This window comes from Argentina anserina, chromosome 3 (assembly GCF_933775445.1).
Source record: "Argentina anserina chromosome 3, drPotAnse1.1, whole genome shotgun sequence".
In the NCBI taxonomy this organism is placed as follows: domain Eukaryota; kingdom Viridiplantae; phylum Streptophyta; class Magnoliopsida; order Rosales; family Rosaceae; genus Argentina; species Argentina anserina.
Genome location: NC_065874.1, coordinates 24,162,812 through 24,183,278, shown reverse-complemented (window position 1 = coordinate 24,183,278; position 20,467 = coordinate 24,162,812). Strand labels below are relative to the sequence as shown.

Sequence of the window (20,467 nt, the reverse complement as noted above, 5' to 3'; positions counted from 1 at the left end):
CTGGAATGGACCAAATCTTGGATGGAAAAAACAAACACCATGTAGATGCACTGCGAGAAGTTCCTCAACCATCAATGTGATTGTGAATAAAATGAACTCATAAGAAGCTGACAGACCTTCCAGTTATACACAATGAAATCAATCAGATAAGCACCACAAAAAAAAACCCGCTTATCACCTGAGGCTGTCAGACAATAGCACCCCAATTTTTGATGATCAGGCAGAAAGTTGCCCATTTTAATTACAGTAGAAAGCCCCCAAACCTCCTCCAAAACAAATCGAGGTGCGCATGTAACCGACTATAATTGGGAAGTCACAATTCAGCTTCCCAAACCTTTGCAAAACTTATGAGGCTAGAAATGAGTATTTGCCAGGAGGCAACAGCCAAACCATCTACTGAAATTTGCAATCTGATGTCACCTCCGACAAGACAGAATTAACAACCATTCATTGAATCCACCGTGATTTCCTGCAACTTCTTACCCCGACTCCCTCTCAACCTGACTGACATAGCTACTTCCACTCCCGGCACTGTCCACACTTCCAACTGTCATTCTGAGATGACTCGATCCAAGGGGAACAATGGTTATGTATTAATAGCCCACAGTTCTGGCAAGAAAGATCGGGAGCTGGTTCTGCATGTAAACATATCTGACATTGCATATTAACATATGTATCAGAAAATGCAGAATTGGGTCCATCTGTGAAAGCGGCCACATCATATTGCCCCGGGCCTACATGCTGTGAAGTTGAATATGGATTTTCCAGATTTCCTGGTGAATTCACAAATGTTTCAACTCCATCAAATAGGTCACCGTCATCAGGTGCCAGCAACTCATTAATTGTAAAGACAGTTTGCGGTTGCATCAAATCGTAGTTAAGATCTTCATACTCTCCCATCATCTCATCATTGACGCCGTTCATGGAAGCATCCCATTCCACATGAGGGAATGACGCAATCTCCATGGGTTCAGACACATAATTTGTTTCTTCATGCATATTTCTTTCAGCATGAGATATGTTGCTCTGGCCATATGTATCTAAGTCCTCTTCACGTTTAACCTGCCTTCTCACAGGTAATTTTCGTGGCCCTGGCCCAGCAGTATCCCATTCAGCATTGACTTCTGAAGTGTGATCTGTAACTAGCTCCACTCTTGAGAGAGCAAAAAGAAGAGGATCATCATCCTGAATGGCGACTTCCTCCACTGGAGTAGCAGGTTCAAAAACCTCAGAATCCAAATAGGTTGCAGAATCCGAGTCCTCGCCAATATTTTCTTGCTTTGAACGCCTAATGCGAATCTTCTTGCTCTCTTGCAAGGTCTTGTCCTTAGAATCAGTATAAGGACAATGAGGCGATTTTATCCTGCGACACTTGCAACACTTGAAGCCTACCACATCACAGATCTTTGAATCCTCAAGTTCAACAGCTTCAGCATGGAACCAATCTGGCACAAACACAAAATACTCCATCGTAAGAAGCAATAAATACACACGTTGATATGATATATATCAGAGAGAGAGAGAGAGAGAGAATTTTCTTGGAAGGCAACATGTATTTATGGAATCAAGCTTACTTTTGCAATATTCACAGCATATATATGTCAGAGCAGACATATATGGCCTATGACACAAGTGGCAAACAGGTTTTAACTTGTGCACATCTGAACGACCCCCAAGGAGTATGTTATTAGTCCTGAAATCAGTGCCAGTATCTGGAGTCTTCTTCTTCCATATAACTCCCCAAGAACAAATTGGGCGGCGCTTTTTTGTTACTATACCCGAGTCTGTAGTAGCTTGTTTAATCTCAGAACGAGGCTGCTGAATCTTGATAGAGGCTATTGGTTGGTTCTGATATTTAAGCCTGACTGTTAGTGGAGTATGATACTCTTTCCTTTGCACGGGCAAGGGAGTAGTTGGCAACTCCTTAATCTTTTGCTTTTGGGCAAGAGCTTTCATATGGTAGCACTGCCTGCAAGTGATCAAGAACTCAACTTCCTCATTCGTATATACTGTTGAACTTATGGTACAGCCCTCATGAAAATGACCTGACAAAAATGTGGCAACAGAATTGAATATCAAAGAAAAACATCATATTCATTCAGAAAGCTATAATCAAATGATCATGAAAGCTGTTTTAGGAACTCAAAGAAACACGGCCTTTAATAATAATTATTGATGAATGTCAAAGTACAAAAAGATCATGCTAATACCTTGACATGCACTGCATTTGACTGCATTCCTGAAGTTCACACCACAAAAATGATACTGAGTTACGACAGAGGAATATAGATTAAATTACAGAATGGATAATTGAATATATAAATGAATTGTGGGAAACACTTACTGCAATATAAGATCCAGCTGACAAAGAGAGCAGGTAGTCAGGTCCAGATTATCTCTCTTACACTCGAGATATAAAAATATGTCCCTGCAGGTTGCTTTCCGCTGCCTTCTCTGTAACTTGTGTACCAGATTAGGCTCCTGAGCTGATGTCATGGCCATAGGCACTTTAGCTACACTTTCTTCATATTCCTTAATCAAATATAAAGGGACGCGTGATTCAAGAAACCAGAACTTGTTAGTTCCATCCTGAGTCTGCTCTGTCTCAATGATATTTTTCATTACACGGTTAGGCAGATGCTTTTGACTACCAAATGCAACCCCATAGACAATGTTGTTCTTTAACATTTTTTTATCACATATACTTGCATTTCTGAAAGCAGAAGCTTCTGCCTCTGCAGCTTTCCCATCCAGGAGGTTCTGCTCAGGACGAACAAGATCACTCCACCTTATATGATAGTCCAAGTATCTAACCTGATGAAATGCAAATTTAAGTAAGGGTAACTGCATACTTGACTAGGTAACATTATATGCACTAAAAAGGGAAAATAACAAAAAGTGAGAAGGAAAATAAAAAAGGAACTTGGGTCTTTCTAGAAAATATAATGCACCTGAACTGCAAGCTGGGCTCCGTTCTTGCTCAATTCAACTGCAGCCCTCCATACAGACTGTCTGCTTCTTTTAGGAATATCAGGACCATCAACATAAGATACACCAAAAATTTTCCTTGATCCACCTGACAAAGCGCGCACAGTGATAAAACCATTAGCATACATCCCAAAACCTTTCCACATGAACTTTTTTACAAAACAGTTGAGGGAGGAAACCACTGCTAGTTTTTCAGGAGAGATTACCAGAAGAAAATTTACCTTGGCGAGCTGCTCTTTTAACCAATGATTTAGGCAATATTGCTCTTTGGAATATGATTTTTGACAGCTTTCCTCCTTGCCACCATACAAAGCTCTTGTCATTGCAATCATCATCTACAACATCTTGAACTGCACTTTGTTTCCTGCTCCGCCTACTTCCACGTCTTTGTGTTGTTCCAGCAGTGCATGTAGGACCTTGAATCGCAGATGATTCAACCAGCAAATCATCGACCAGTTTAATCCATTCCCCAGAAAGAGCAATATTTCGAATGTTTTCCTCAAGCTGCCGACGAGGGGGCACAAAACAAGTATGGATATATATTAGAACGAATTCAGCACAAATAAGTGATTAAGTAAATTCAATCAAATAGAGGGAGACAAGACTCATTTAGGAGAAAAATAGTATGGAGATGGCTGCCTTCTAGGCAGCTACCTGAATTCGAGTTCACAACATATTTCAGGCCACTGGTCAATTCATCTTTATGTTAAAAATAATTTCTTTCTTTGAAATACAAAGCCATCAGTATACAAAAGACACTTCAGTAAAATATATGGTTGTAGCAGTAGGTAGATCTTCTATATGGAAAGCAACTCAATACATGTAATTTTTGATTAACTTATTGGGTAAACCTGCTAATGTAAGTACAGGAATGCTAAAGACTTTAAAAAACTTATCTGATAGTCTCATAATAACCAGTCAAGTAGTGGAGGCTTTTTGACTAGAGCTTGGTCTGGCATAACCTCGGTATTAATACTCTGCTAAGAGTTATACACAGCTTTTATCTGTTGGAAATTTATTTTCTACAGCTGATATCCTAAAAGTCTCTCACCTCTTTTCCAAATGCTTTCACTGTTACGTTTATTTCCAGATACTTTTTCAACTTGATTTAAAACTGCTAAAACTACATTTCTTCCTAATTTTACATAGCAGACTTGATATATCTACAGTTCACATGGTCTTAGTGGCTACCCACCCTTAATGATTATTCAGCTATATATTTGTGATGAAAAGAAATCGCTGCAACTCCCATCACGTCAATAACAGACTTAGCAAATCAAGACTGCTTTAAAATTCTAATAGCATATAAAGTGTATACACCTCCCAATTTTAGAGGCTGATTCTACTTGTTCAATGATGACCAAATGTAGGGTCCAGACCAAAAACACAATCAGAGTAAACTTCAAAATTTACAGACATTTTATCACATAAATATAACAACTACTGTACCTTGAAGCAGTGAACTTTTACAACTTCAACTTAACAAAACTAGCTCTCAACAAACCAAATACTGGAGAAAAAATACTTACTTTGAGCAATAGGACTTTAATAAATTTGCAGGTTGATGCTTGATAAACTTGTTGGCGCAACTGTTTCCTATAATTTTCATTGAGAAAGGGGCCAGTTATTAGACCATGCAAACTCTCCTCCATGTATAAGATGTATGTTGTGATGCTTACAAGATTCCCTTCCCCACTCTTTATAGGGCGGAGGCTGGCAAGGATCTTCATAGCACCTTTAGTGACACTCAAACAAGCATGATTTAGCATGCATCCTCTCTTGCTCGCAACAGAAGCCTGACAAGAAAGACACCAACCACACCTCTCTCTCGGAACCTCCACAAGCTTCTTTTCAAAACTGGGCCAGAAGAAACGTGACGCTACTAGTGAGAAGGCTTTTGATTGCCATAGATTGTTCAATGATGCAACTTTCCGGGGATTGCCTGAAGCCTGGACATCTGGAACCCGAGCTTCTTCTGACGAGAGTTCAGCAAGTTTGGCAGCAGCAGATGCAGCAAAATCCCCATGCACATAGTAATTTATGTATGCATGGGGTTTAAAGAGAGAACCCTTGTATATGCAATCATCAAGTGAAGTGGAGTAGACATTCCCTATACATTTGCCTTCTTGATTTTGTGAAGCCACTGAAAAACGTATCCCATTTGCATGCACGTTGTTACCACTGTTGATAATCCCTGGTGTGCATGTACTTTTGTCTGTTGCAGTTGATCTGGTAACTGAGCTTCTGTTAGATGGATTAGCTTGCTGAGTACCAGAAACAATTGAAACAGCATATTCCATTTTATTTCTCTCATCGATCTCCATACTCCTATGCCGCTGCACCTGTGGTGTACTATCACTATGACATTCGAAAGATGCAACTGCTTTATCTAAATTGTCTCCATTTACATAAGCCTCACATTTTCCATCCCCGCCCATATCCGTAACTTTATTACAATCCTTGCCTGAAAAAGGAAGTGACTGGGCAGAAGAAAAGTCTTCATTTTCCTTAATGTCAGCAAAATTAGTCTTCAATTCAGCCAGCTCTGGAAGAGATAAGATGCTTTCTGGGATATTCCAAAATTCCAAAATTTCTTTGCACAAGCGCAAATAAAATGATGTATTTTGCCCAGACGAATAAAGAACTTTCAGAACTTTTGGAATGTCATACTGATTGTAATATCTAAGACATGGTTCTATGTTGATAGTTTCCTTCAGCCTGCAAGAATCATAACAGAAGATTATCTACCTGCAACCACTAGGGTAAATAAATTCAAAAGAATCCGATGCCGATTAAAGCAAAGAACAAGGTAAGAAACATACACAAGTAGGTGGTTGCAAGTACCCAAGAAGATGTGCTCATAGGAATCTATCCCAAATAATTGTGCTCCTTTAACTGATGTTCCAACTGTGATAGTGGGCCCGATTTTGTTAATAGCACACTCCGGACAAAACCAGGATCCTTCTGGTATCGACAGTTTCATCACACCTATACACCTTGTATGGTAGGCAGATGGGCATCCATCACAGCATAGCAAAGTTCCATCCATACCACAAAGCCGACAATCATCAGAGTTGCGATCCAAATCAACATCAGTAGCATCATGCTCCCCTTTAGCAACTTTGGAACTTAATGATTTCAAGTTACCAGATAATCTTACTTCATGGGATCCGGTAGAAATTTCCATTGCTTCTCTGTCCTTGCAGGCAGAAGTTTTGGAATATCTCGGATGGACCCTTCTTGGCCCATTTACAAGAGCACTGGCTGCTTCATCATCATAATCTATTCCAACTTCTGATTCTTCACGGATGTCTAATTCTGCTCTTATATCTCTACTGTCTAACACATCGTCACAAATTATTTGCAAAATCATTAACTTCCTATCAACTGATAATAAATAATACTCCTTGTCCAAAACCTCATCATAGAAGCCTTTCCACTCTGGTCCCTGAACATATCCCATTATTGTTAAATACTGTACCAAGTAAACTGGCCAGGTCAATGTATCGAGCAAGCTCCAATCTGTGCACCTGCAGATAAAATAAAATAAGGAAAGATACTATGGTGCATCACTATTATACAATTATTTTTTTGAAGTTGTAAAACTCAACACACTGAGCTAGATAGAGAGTTGCATGCGCAAGTACCTCAAACATTTTTGCGCTACCTCTGAGCCTTCGGATGAGATTGTTTCAAGATGACGCCTCAAGGCACGCAACAAAGCAACATGAATTGCATCAAACAATGTGTTTGGACCGCAATAATTTAGCGAACCCACAAAATCATCCAAACTAAACGGATTCAAGAACAGGCAGATGCTAAACGACCGCATAAAACCATACACCGAGAACAGACACGAAACGCACCGCTCAGGCACACCTATGGTTCCACTAGACGGGGGCAGCTCCGGCGGCGGCAGCAACAATGCTGGTGTCTCAACATCAGCCCCGCCAGCCTCCACATTCCTCCCACACTCACTCGAATCACTCGACAACTCACCATCTCCATCCTCCTCTCGAACCTCATCATTATCAATCACTACTCTACCGCTCCACTCACTCACCTCCGACGACTCCACCCTATCCACCACCACCACCACCTCCTTCTCCACATTCTCCTCCACCTTAACCTTTTTGACACTCACTTTCGCAACAAACTTATCCAATCTCTTCCTCCTACCACTCAAACCGGCATCGAAATCGCTCTCGGCCACAAGAATGCCTCGAATCTCGCGGCTCTCGAGGTCCTCGCAGTCTCCATCCTCATAGTGCACTCTATACAATCCTGAATCATAAAACACAACCTTCCCTAGATAAATCCCACTCGTTTCAAACTCCTTCAACACGTACCGCCCTAGCAACGCAATCGATCCCGTCTCCACCGCCTGCTTCTTCGCCTCCGCCCGCCGCTTCCTCGGCCGGCCCCGCTTCTTCGCCACCGGAGGATCCATTTCGCCAATCGGATCCCCGACTCCCAGCCCTAATTATCCCCACCGCTTAACCTAGACAGCGAGATTGCGAAAACGCATCACCTGAAATTTGAGAAGATCGAACAGCGGAAACAATTGAAGAACGAATCTTGATTTCGATTGAGCTGAAGAAATCGCTTAGAGTAAAAAAACAAAAACAATGAGATTCGGAAGCGAGGAAAATAGAAGAGAGAGAGAGAGAGAGAGAGAGAGAGAGATGTAGAGAGGGGTGTGTGTACCTTGTTTAGGGTTTAGAAATCGCCATTGCAGAGGTGTGAGGGGGTTAGAGAGATAGAGGGAGGTAGAGAGAGAAAAGCCCTAATGGGGACAAACGAGAGGAGAGGAGAGGAGAGGAGAGTTTAATTGAATTCGTGACTCGGTGACTCAGAGCCACTAATACCAACTCGGACACTTCATGCGTTATTTATTTTATATTGATTAAAAATATTTAATCACGATATTCCCTAGTTCTCTGCTTCGCATTCATCATGGGTGTGGGGGCACCAATCCATCCTTCTTTGTTTTAGCGGGAAAGATTGATTTTTTTGGTAATGGCTTCAAGCCTTCACCTTTTGTATACTTTCCTTTTTGTTTGAGTTAGTTCCATATATATGTTTTGGTTTTAGTTATGTAGCACGGACACGTGCAACACCACACGTATTGCGTGTCTGACACAGACACGGACACAATACGTCTCGGGTACGCTCAAATACGCCGGACACGCGTATGCTTGTTTGGATACATTTTGGACACGCGTATCATTGCTTGAATACGATCTGGACACGCACATGCAATAAATTCACAAAATTGCACATAGTGGAGATGTGAACTCTTTAGCCATTCCTATTGAATTGCTTTTGTGTATATTGATGCACATTTTAATAGATATAGCTATCCAAATAGTTTAAAATTTATATTAATAAAAAAAATTTCTTGAAAATTTATCAAAATCTATTTTTAGAAAGTTGGATTTTCTTCAAAAGTCAATGTTTTAGTAATTGGTTTGAATCTTTGTTTAATTTTTTTTAATTAAAAAACTATATAACTTAGATTTCAATTTTTAATACATATATATATATAAAATAATATTTAATTAACGTGTTCACCACGTGTTCGTGTAAAAAAAAATTCGAAATGTCATGTCTACGTATCGAATCGTGTCCAATATGTACACTCGTGTCCGTGTCCGTGCTACTTAGGGTTTTAGAGGGAAATATAATTTTTGTGGATGGGTCTCTTTCCCACCTAAATATCATTGGATCTAAATGACAGAACTGACGCGAATACAAACTAACACGACTACTAAGAGAAACTTCACATCGCCACCACTTACACTAGGACTCAACTAAATGGAGTAACATCACAAACCACGTGAACAATTTACGCAATCGGTGCTAAAGTGCAACCTTTCATATATACATGAAAGTTGTATATGAAAGTTGTGATCAACTAGGAAGCTCCACCAAATTGAAAGGGTATACACTATTGAGTTTACGATAATAAATTTAATTTTCTATATATGTAACACGCAATCAAATATTCGATTACTATTATTGAGACCAATGATATATTATCTATCATAGTAAGTAGCAAGGACTAAGAAAAGCCCGAAATTTTTTTGCTTACATAAGACATATAGAAATTTAACTTATATTTAAAATAGATTTACATTATTTGAGCTCATTGCCTCATTATAATCTTATTTGGGAAAACCTTAAACGTATTACCAAAAACGTATCACATTAATCATTTAGTTCTTGAACAATACAAAGTATGAAATTTCAAAATTTACCAAAATATTTTGGAAACCCTACAGTCCTACCTACTCCCAAGTTACCTCTTTGTTTTGCTTATTAACACAATTGCATTCTAGTGACGGTGAGGAATTTCAGTAGCCAATCCTTTTAAACACAGGAAATCATGGGAACCCAATCCGTGTGGTTGTCAATGGTCAGCTGATCCAACGGATTGTACAATAGACCAGTACAAGAGTGAGTATGCACCGAATCAAATCCCCCCATTACCACTGACGTAAAAAATACAAATTAGAACAAAAAGAAAAAAACAAAAAATTCATGCAGAGTTGACTCAGAGTTAACTCAGTGAAGGTCGGCCGTCGTCAAAATTCTGAAGGGCACACCGCATATCCATTTTTGTTATTTTCCAAACATAAGCAAGTGACGCAATATGAGCAAAATTGGCGGGAATAAACCTCCCTATAGTATCACTCCCCGCCATATTGTTTAACGTTTCAAATAAACAAATGCAAGTTACGTGTTAGTGTTACACATAATTTTTTGTTCAGAACAGGTAAACTAAATGCTACAACAAGTCTATTGTGAGTCGAATCATAACCTCCCACTTAATAAGAAGAGACTATGTTACTAGACCAAATGATATTACATACATTAATTTGTACTTAGTACTGGTTATTACCTATCTTTTGTAATTGCGTTCTCTCAAACTATTTCCATAATTATTTTTATTTTATTCAAGAAAGATGTTGAGTTTGAATGTAGAATCTCATCTAATGTTGTAGAAAGAGTGATATCACTTCATTCATATGGAATATGCTTGTAAACTGTTACGAAAGACATTTGTTCGTAACATTTGGTCTGCTCACATGACAGTAGTCAACTGCATCAAATATGCATAAAGGTTTTCGTAGGTTTCATCATTTCCCCTTAACCAAGATGGCTCGCAAGTCATAAACCCAATCCCTCCCTTGCATAAGGACGGCTTGGCCCTACTTTTTCTCAAATAGAGTTTGACTAGCTAGGGTCATGTAACAAATCATCGACTCGTTTAAGTTGAGCCACGTGCTTTAAGTCCGCTGAATTGAGCACTGATTTTTTTTTTCTTTCTTTTTTTAAATATGTTTTTTTACAACATATAATTTGTATTTTTAATGGATTTATTGAACTCCATCTTCTTGCACGTTAGTTTTATGAAATATTAACGATGCCTACAATAACAACTAATTTCATTTGTGTTATAAGTAGCACGGTCTCCCTCTTGTTTTCTATGCCTCCTTTTCTTTGGCTATATTGATGGCATGACATTAGCGACAACAATGGTTTTATTGAGGAAATTGCAGGCTAGATTCGAGCATCGAGGTGGTAGCATCCACCTCTCATCTCTCCATGTCTTGGTCATGGGGTTTACAGTGGAGGAGCTGTGTGATCGAGATATTGACCCTTCGTGGTGTGGTTGATGTCCTAGGCGGTGGAGACATGAATGCTTCATCTAAATACTTGTAATTGTTACTAATGTTTTATGAATTAACTAAATATGACAAAAAAGTAGAAAAAAATGAGCCTTTAATTGCATTATTAAAGAAATACTGAGATATACGAGCATCATGCCCCATTCTCTAAGTCTCTACATTTTTAGACAGTGAGTACAGACAAAACGAACAAAGGAAAAAGTCCTCTAAGAAGGGTTAGCTAGAAACCCACATTGTCCCCGACAATTTCGTGGTTGTGCGTGGCTGGAAAGCTTTAAATGCGACATATATTTCACATAACACCATTCTATGATTTAGATCGATGACAATCAAAATTTCAAGGGACACCACCGTTTAAAATCAGCCAAGGGTTGGGTGCTCGGTTGGAGAACGGGCAACAAATCTTAGGAGAGTTAGGCAACATGAGCATAGAAGTGCTAAGGCTGTAAGCCTCATTGTACCCTTAGAGTGATTAGTGTAGGAGCATTAAGTGAGTGGCTAGGCAGATTGGGCTTGGGTAAACTAAGGCTGTAAGCACTCTTTGTACCTCGTTGCACTCTTATTGATTGCTTAATGGACTTAAAGGTTGGGAGTAAACTCTCATAAACATTTGTATTTTATGTGTGTGTAGTTTGTATATTCATTGTCATTTACTTGATAGTTTCCGTTGTATAATAGATAATTTGAGTGAGAGAGTAGGCTGGCTAAGTAGGGATGCTCTACACCATCACAATAGGGGAAAATTTTGATATTAATTTTGGCCGGTATGACATTAACTATTTCCTATTGATGTGGAAAGTTTTTCATTGGGTGGTCATATGAAAGGGTGAACAAATTTAAATCTCATTCCAATTCTTTACTACACACCTCCATAGAGAGGCATACAAATGAAGCTGGATCCCGTTCAGTTTAACTATAAGTTTTGACTGTTTTTTAGTGAAGAAAAAAGAAGTATGACCCAACAATAATTAAATTTTTTTTTATTTCCCAAACGGTGTTTTTCTAGAATTGAAACATGGTTTTTCACCTTCGTGGCTTTGGTCAAGTATCATCTTTGAAAAAAAAATGGTTAGCTCCTTATCTGAACTGGTAAGTTGGAAATGGGGAGTTGATTCCAGTTAGGAATTCCTCTTGGATTCCATATGCTTCTTCCCCTCAGTTAATTCATACGTCCCAGTGGATTTAACTTAGAAAGTGAGCTCACTTTTAACCTGGTCTTCATCCTCGTGGAACCTTTCATTTATTTGCTCTAGTGCATCACCATTACAACCTAAGAAGCACGAACATGTGCAACATGTCACGTATCACATGTCAGATGTAGACATGGACACGAACAAGCTCGGACACGCGTGGATACGTGAGGACATGCATACTATCGTTTGAACACATTCTAGATACGAGCTTACATAAATGGACACACAATTAAGAGGATACGTGAGATTTTTCTGGTCATTGTGAATTGATTTCAACCGACTAACTCTGCGGGGAGCTCGAATCAGATCTCCACACCTTGAATTGCATCGAATATGCCATATCAATTCTTTTGGGCTCAATCTTTGAGATATGCTTCCAGCTTCGTCTCAATATAGAATTCCAACGAAATTGTTTATGAAGGCTGGGAAAATTGTTGATAACAAAGACAATGGTGATTGGGAATGTAATCCAAAATTGGGGTTATCATAGGAATCTGAATTGGTTGGTCTGTAATTGGTTTCTCACATGGGTTTGATGATTAATCAATTGTTAAAAAGAATTTGGCAACGGCTAGTTTTGTTTGTGTTGAAAGAGAAAGAGACCAAAGAAAGACGAGATAGTGAATGAGAAAGAAACTTGAGAAACAAAAGGAACAAGAGGTTGGGTTTTGTTTGTCATGCTAAAGACTATTTAATAAGGGGATTAAGGGCTGTGCTGCTGTACCCTTCAACATCATTAAGGCATATTCATCCAAATGATCCAATGGTAGAGAATGTGTCTCTCAAATTGGAATTAAAAATGGAACCTTAATGGAATGACTTATATATATATACACACACACATAAATAAATATATATATATATACAAATAAATATATTAAACAAAATATTTAATTAACGTGTCCATAACATGTATGTGTCCAACAAAAATTTCATTTGACGAGTCCATGTATCATATTGTGTCCAATATGGACACCCGTGTCCGTGTCCGTGCTTCTTAGATTCTTAGATCACAACTTAAAGCCATCATCTTGATCTCAATTATTTCACATTTGGCAATTGATAAGCTAGTTTGGCCGTTTACTTCTTCTGGTTCTTATTTCGTTCTTTCAGGTTATCACAAAGCCCATGAGATCAATTCTCACCATTCTCTTCCCTCCACTCAAGTTTCTTCTTCGACAATCATCCAACCTCGCTTTTGGAATAAGGTTTGGTCTCTTCGAAGTTTGACGAAGATCAAATACTTCTTTTGGAGGGCTTCCTCAAACTTTATAGCATCACGAGGTAATATGTTTCATCAGCAATTGGCAGTAAGCCCCTTATGTCCTCTGTGCCTGCAACTTTCGTTCAATCAAGCATATTTTATTAACTTGTTCTTGGGTTTGAAAGATGTGGTTTATCCATCTCTATCCTTTCGGATAACAGTTCACACCGTCACCTCCCTTCATGCTTGGTTTGGGGAATTAATCGTCCCCAATCAATTGTGGCAATCAACCCTCACTCATATCAACTTTATGCTTTGGCACATCTGGAAATATCATTCGTTCTGTGTTTTCAATAAGGCTTTGCCTAATCCTAGAGTGGTGGCCGCTTAAGCCTATGCAGCTTCATATGAATTTTTAGGAGTTCATCATCAATCGCTCCTCTCCCCTCCATCAGTTACTCATTTATCTCATCCTTTGCCTAAGCCCAAATGGTCTCCCCCGCCTCTGTCCCAGATCAAAATCAATACAAACATTGCTTGGAGATTTGGGAGAACAGGGGTGGCCTCTCCATTCGCCCTGCGGATCAAATGGGCCGATGGAGGCCCGAAAGCCTGATGGGATTAAAGCCCTGTCAACATAAAAGCATGTTATAGGCCTAACCCGGTGGGTAGAGGGTCGTGCTTGATTTAGGGGTGAAAAACCCGGCTTGTAAAAGCCCGCCAATTAGTATATAAGCATATTAATAGTATATCCATATATACATTTAAACTAATATATATAATTATATGTTAAATTAATATACAGTCATGACTCATGACTAGAATTATGATACATGACTTCTCTGTAACCACATTACTAAGAACAAAATTTATTTATATTACTAGATTTAATATTTATGTTGTTGATCTTCTTGCATAATTAGTGAGCAATGTTATTCACGTGATTGTTGACATTGATGTATTAGTTTCTTTGTATGATTGTGAACAAAAAAATTAATTAATTATATCTTTGTATATCACATGTGAAATTTGTTGTTTGATTATTATGATATTTTTTTAAATAAAGCCCAGTAAGCTCGGCCCAAAAAAGCCCACTAGGCCCAGCATGGAAAAACCCGCAAGGCCAGTCATACATGGGCGGGCTTGGATCTTAAGATAAGCCACAAAGCCCAGCCCGGTCCAAGTCCGCTAAGGATGGGCCAGGATAGACGATCTCTAGGGTGGCAACAGTAGCTCGTAATAGTTCCAAGAAGTTAGTTGTAGGGAGGTCTTGCTTCTGCAATTCGCTCTCTTCACTGGTTGCAGAAGCGATAGGGATCAGACCTGGGGTTTGTTTGGCCTTATCCTTAAATGCTCCCCACTTTATTTTGGAATCTGATTCCCTCCAACTAGTTAAGATGATCAAGAATCATTCCATTTCTTCAAGCTGGGCTGTGTTTCCCCTCTTGGATCATATTAGAGCTTTAACAATTGATATCGGCTCTTTTAACTGGTTGTGGACCAGTAGACAAGCTAACTGTGCAGTAGATCATCTGGCACGTTTAGCTTACAGGAAGGTGTACGTGCTTCACTGATGCTCTTCAATTCACGTTTTTCTTTTTTAAACTTTGTAACTTCTGATCGTTTAAACCCCTACTCTCCCTGTTTTGAGTAGTTTTGGGCAAGTTGGGTTGTTGTTTACTAGTTTCTTTTTATTTTTTTATTTTTTTTTTAAAAAATAAAGGGCTGGTGCGGTTGCCCTCAAGCTACCAGTTTTTTTTTCATAAAAGTCTACACTTGTTCAAAAAAAAAAACAATAAGAGAAATTTTAAATACACATCCCTAATCACTTAATACACATCCATATTATTTTATAATTCAAATTAGATTTTATATTTATATCAAATGACTAGAATGGTCATGTGTCAGAAAATTTATATATCAAAGATAGAAACTAATAAAGTATGAAAATAAAGGTTTTACAGAGTTTCTATATGCGTTACTTCTACTTCTATGGAAATTTAAATGGAAATTTTGATAAACAATTCATTTATTTTTGTACATAAAGAGAATCATAATGTCCAAGTTTAAAACGCCAAATTTAGTAATTTATGTTAAGAAATTAAATTTCTCCTTCTAGTAGATTTCAAGTTATTTTTTCATATGCATAAACCGGTTTTGCTTCATCTTTAGCAACAATTTGAGCTATGTCTTCTTCATCTTGTTTATTATTTATTGAATTAAATATGGACATCTATAAATGTCAATATGTATAATTATATACAAATCATATCAAATAATTTAGACTATGTAGCTAAATAAAAAGATATTTCATGGTTTTTGTGACAAAAGAACATTTTAGGTATCATGGGTTGTGTGTTTTTTTTTAGGATGGAAAATTTCATTCAAGGGTCAAGCAGCCCAAATACTCTACATATCCAACCGCTATCACATCACGGTAGATACGTATTTATGGTACGAGCTGCTACCACAATACGGTAGACATACATGGTACTCGAAACCAAAAGGACACATAGTAAGCACTCTAATCTAGCAATGAAGCATGAAGGCTTACATATCCATGATTAATACATGGGAAGCCAAAGACCCAATACATGCCAAAAGGAAAAAAACAAACCAAAAGAAAAACTAAAGTTCAAAACACAAAACCAAAAACAAAGCAAAGAAAGACAATACAAAAGAGAAAATGTATGCATTTTAAGGCCCGCGTTTGGATCGAACATACGTACAACTTCCGATATGCCTCATAGATCCCAAATTCTGGGAGAGACCCAAATAATGACTTGGGCCCATATCATGGCCCAAGCCCATATAACAAAGAAAGGTATCCATGGCCGCACTAACTCATCATCTGGATCTGGTCTACCTGCGTCAAGCACCGCCGCCAGTGCATGATCTCCAACCTCATTGAGGAGTCTCGCCAATTGATCCTGAACAAGATCGCTACGCTATTGAACCGTGGAAAGAAGAGTCCACCAAAGATTCCAGCCAAGTTGCATCTTTGCTGTCTCCCCATAGATCCGATGAGGTAGATCCCCAAAAGCCTTACCGTAGTCGGACTCTTCACCGTTCTTCGTGCCCAACCAATTCCAGTTTGCTTCTGTCCCATTGGACTCGGTTCGTTGAATCCGATAGTCACGCTTTGCCTGCCTCTATGATCAACATACCACAAATTTTTGAGCCATGCTCATCGTGGTCAAGCCCGGCCGGAGATGCTCATCCCCACACGCAGTTTCACAAATGTTGGCATAGGCTTATGTCTAGCCATATTCAACGCAACTATTAGCACACTTAGGCTCAAAAACAGCCCAACCCCGTAATACGGGCATGGAGTCAACTATGCTAGCTGTGCAACGAGCCGCCCCGCGGCTCAAACCAACTACGGACGCGCCCATACACACGTCTTAAAGGAAGCTCAAGAGAACACCTCAACTGGACCAAGTCCCACATTGGAAGATGAGTGAATCATCTAGCTAAACTCAAATATTAAAGGTCAAACCCTTGACGTCATAAGGTAAGCAATCTCGATCATTTACTGTTACTATGCCAAAATTTCTATTCACTTGACTTAGGCATCTGAGAGTTGAAGACCACGCCGTCGTGGTCTCCACTTTGACGAGTTATGCTACTTGTGACAGGAAAGAGAGCAATGAGCGCAACTTGATGAAGAAAAGAGTAATGGGGTGAACTACGACGCAGTAATTCACTACATTAACATTGGCGCCGTCTGTGGGAATCGCTACAAAAAAGTCTTGTCACTCACCACGTAGATTTTCAATGTTTATTGCCATCATCTCGCAGGGACATGCGGAGCGCATCAAAGGCCAAAAATCTTGTTTCGGCGTAGTTGGAAGTCAGCAAGTTCACAATCATAGATAAGTTTCTAAAACTAATTTAAAGTTTGATTGCTTCAGTTGCGGCGGAGTAAGGACAACGACATGATTAAATGAGTTGGCATTGATCGGTCACTTAAATTCTTGTGTTCTTATGTTGATTGGTCTGTGATGTTTCTTCATGGCGGTGATGCGCATTGACCTTGGCCTAATGGCCTCCATATATGAGAATATAAAAGCAACAAGAGACTAGTCAATCATAAGAGCATTGAGTGTTCCAGTGACCAGTCAATATATACATATGTTAATCATGCTTTGTGATTATACCGCCGCAACTAAGGCGTTGAAACTTTAAATTGGAGTTTGAGATGCTTATCTTTGATTGCGGAGAATGCTTGACGCTTGGAGCTCTTGATGCGGCTTAACGTGCAACCAAGAGATTAGCATAATGCTTCTTAATTATGCTGCTCTTCCCAAGCGGAGTTCCTGACCTTTGTTCATTCTAGCCGGCAACACTCGATAAGGCCGCGATAAGATTTTTGATACCAAGTGCGCGCCGCAAGTCTCCTCAAGATCTCTCACTTTTTTTAGCGCATTACCATCGTTACGCTTGGCTTTGTTGTTGCGTTATGCAGAACTCTACTGTGGAGGTCACCGCGGACGGCTATTGTGGAGGTCACCGTAGTAGACCGCAGAGGGTTACTGCGGAGGGCACCACAGATGTCACCGCGAAGGGCTACTGCGGAGGTCACCGGGGAGGGTTACTGCGGAGGCCACTATGGAGGTCCGTGGAGGGTTAGGCAGAGGCCTTGCGCCGCGGGAAGTTTTGCACCGTGGGAGGGTCGTGCGCTGCGGGAGATCATGCATCGCGGGAGGGTCATGCACACATGGGCGTTGGTGCCTTGACCTGCTACGCGCGCTTGTTTTTTTTTTTGCTCAGAACTGCGTAGCGGGGCTTTTGGTGCCAAACCAATGTTTGTGGTGCAATGTGGCGGTGTAGTAGAGAATCCGTGAGTGTGTTGTGGTGCAGTGGCGCTGAACTTGGGCGTTGGGTCATAGCCAAGTACATCGGCCTTGATGTTGGTGTAGTGGTGGTGTTTGATAGTTTTTCTTGGTGCTTTGCTAGCATTGCGGGGAGCTTGACAGGCCTTGGCGCAACAAGGTTAATTGATTCAAGCTCAGCTTGGTTTCATTGCGCCTCAGTGGAAGCTTTGTGGTGATGCACGGTCTTTTGTATTTTGCGGAGTGCATGTTGCCTTGGACTTTTATGCATGAAGAAACACCATAGACCAATCAACATAAGAGCACAAGCATTCAAGTGACCGATCAATGCCAACTCGTTTAATCATGTCGTGGTCCTTACTCCGCCGCAACCGAAGCAATCAAACTTTAAATTAGTTTTAGAAACTTATCTTTGATTGTGGACTTGCTGACTTCCAGCTACGTCGCAACAAGATTTTTGGTCTTTGATGCGCTCCGCAAGTCCCTGCGGGATGATGCCAATAAACGTTGAAAATCTACGTGGTGAGCGACAAGACTTTTTTGTAGCGATTCTCACATAAGACGCCAATGTTAATATTTGAGGAAGCAGATTGTGGTCATGGGTTGTGTATTTAGTAAAATAGTGGGCTTTTTATTAAAAAAATCCATTTTAATACATGAAATGAGAAAAATGTCAAGAAAGATTTCAAAATTAAGTCACAATTCTAAAACCATTATAGTGTTGCCACTAAACTTGATGATATTTACAATATACCACTTTCTTCACCTACCTCTAGCTCACGACGCCGATCTCGGCCTCTCAAATTTCCCGATTCAGCTACCCAAAAGGCAAGAGATCTCACGCTGTCGCTTCACTCTTCCCGATCAGTACTCCTTAGCAGAGACCGCGCTCTGTGGAACCTCTAAACCCTCCACATCCCAAGGTCCGAACTTAGTTATCAAGATAGACTCCGTTGCCATCGCCGTTGTATTCCCTGGGTTTCCTAACAGAGGTCGAGAAGAGCCATGACGTCGATGCATCGGCAAAGGCGACGTCGTTCAGATCATTTAGAAGGCGAAGTGGGAGGCGTCAATGGGAGCGAAGGTGGTGACGACACTGTGGAGACGAAAAGACGCCATTGTTGCTGCTACTGACGCAGCTCGCCGGAAAAAGAGATGTTGACATAGGTGCCTAGAGTAATTTTCTGGGTGCCCACCTCATCTATTGGGATTTTTTTAAAGAAAATTGTTGTCACATTGCCTATTACACTAACTTTTTGATGTAACTATTGTGACAGACAGTGTGACATGTAGTGTGGTTGGGGGTGTGATATCACATTAATGTCGATATTTAAGAAATTCAAGATCACATAACTGTAAACAAAAGTTCGTTATTTCTAGTCATTTTTCTTCTTATTCTTCTTATTCTTTTTCTTCATCCTGCCACAACAGTCACATAAAACAGTGTGATAGCGGTTGTGACAGTGGTTGTAACAACGGGTGTTACAGCGGGTGTGATAGTTAGTGTGACATGGGGTGTGACAGTTATTGTGACAGCGGGTATGACACCGGTTGTGATAGGTAGTGTGACAGGGTGTGTGCAGGAGGTGTGACAGCGGGTGTGACATGTAGTGTGATAGTAGTTAAAATTCAAATGAGATTGGTATGAGTATGTGCAAAATGAATAGAATAACAAGAATTAGGAAACCTTGAGCTTCACTTTCGCTGGAATTGCTTGGAGTAGCCACATCGACGGCGGCAACCCCTTGTGAGGGTTGCTGCGCCGTACACCTTGTACGGCGGTCGGTTCAGAGTGGGTAGGGTATCAAATGCAAAAGGGGAGAGATATCTTTCCAATAGTACCAACCACTCTTAAATCCATTGCTAGACAACAAAATTATGGCTGCAATTTGAAGAAGAAAAAAAAGTGTGAGAAATGACAAAACAATCTAGAAAATATTTTAAAAGTGATTTTTTAAAATAATTTTGGTCTAAGCTTGTTGACTATTTTTTAAGTTTCTACTGAACTGAGATGACATTTTTATAATTAGAAAATAAATAGTGACATTTTCTAATTTAAAATAGGAGATGGTACGTTTTTATAATTTGTGCTTAAAACTTCTCTAACAATAATTAATTTTTAATTATTTTCGGGATTATAAGAAGAGCCTTTATAAGAAGAGGGTTTTAGGCCAAGTTTGGCATAGCTATGCTGTGAGCATAACTACTTTTGAAGATGCTATGACATGAATCAATTTAGAAGTTTGGTAAGCTATTTTGAAATTTGCCGTGAAGCTTTGGCCTGTCAACTTCCTTAGAACAAGAATGAGGTATCTTCACCAACGAAAGCTTACAGCAGTGGTAAGCATTCGTCGCGATCGTCACAGAGGGAGTCCTGCAAGGCAACATGTAGGCATGTAAAATCACTCAATTCTTGTTCTTAACATGATACAACAATTTCGAATTAAATAACCACAGTCGAAAACCATAAGAATTCGCTAACAACCTGAATAAACCTCCATCTCCAATATCCCAGCATTTCACAGTTCCATCCCTTCCCTGGCTACAAATACA

At 39.7% G+C, this 20,467-nt stretch overlaps 1 protein-coding gene across 2 annotated transcripts; it reads right to left on the bottom strand.

Moving 5' to 3' along the window:
• Positions 1 to 20: 20 nt before the first annotated feature.
• LOC126786342 (DDT domain-containing protein PTM-like) lies at positions 21 to 7,838 on the bottom strand. 2 transcript variants are annotated; one of them, XM_050512137.1, is made up of 10 exons: positions 7,696 to 7,838; positions 6,636 to 7,519; positions 5,811 to 6,518; positions 4,518 to 5,706; positions 3,210 to 3,492; positions 2,952 to 3,076; positions 2,345 to 2,814; positions 2,211 to 2,239; positions 1,575 to 2,045; positions 21 to 1,445 (listed from the first exon to the last, which is right to left on the bottom strand). In XM_050512137.1, the coding sequence occupies exons 2-10, from the start codon at positions 7,436 to 7,438 to the stop codon at positions 514 to 516; spliced, it is 5,010 nt and encodes a 1,669-aa protein (XP_050368094.1). In that variant the 5' UTR covers positions 7,439 to 7,519; positions 7,696 to 7,838; the 3' UTR covers positions 21 to 513. The 2 variants fall into 2 exon arrangements, with proteins under 2 accessions (XP_050368094.1, XP_050368093.1); XM_050512136.1 differs by having other exon boundaries at positions 6,636 to 7,581; positions 7,696 to 7,811.
• Between the last annotated feature and the right edge of the window lie 12,629 nt (positions 7,839 to 20,467).

Excerpts from the sequence above, each read along its gene's own strand:
- LOC126786342 (XM_050512137.1), bottom strand. The coding sequence starts at position 7,438 with ATGGATCCTCCGGTGGCGAAGAAGCGGGGCCGGCCGAGGAAGCGGCGG. Across the intron at positions 2,240-2,344 it reads CAGCTGGATCTTATATTGCA|GAATGCAGTCAAATGCAGTG; the intron begins GTAAGTGTTTCC and ends TGTGAACTTCAG. Across the intron at positions 2,046-2,210 it reads CAAATGCAGTGCATGTCAAG|GTCATTTTCATGAGGGCTGT; the intron begins GTATTAGCATGA and ends CATTTTTGTCAG.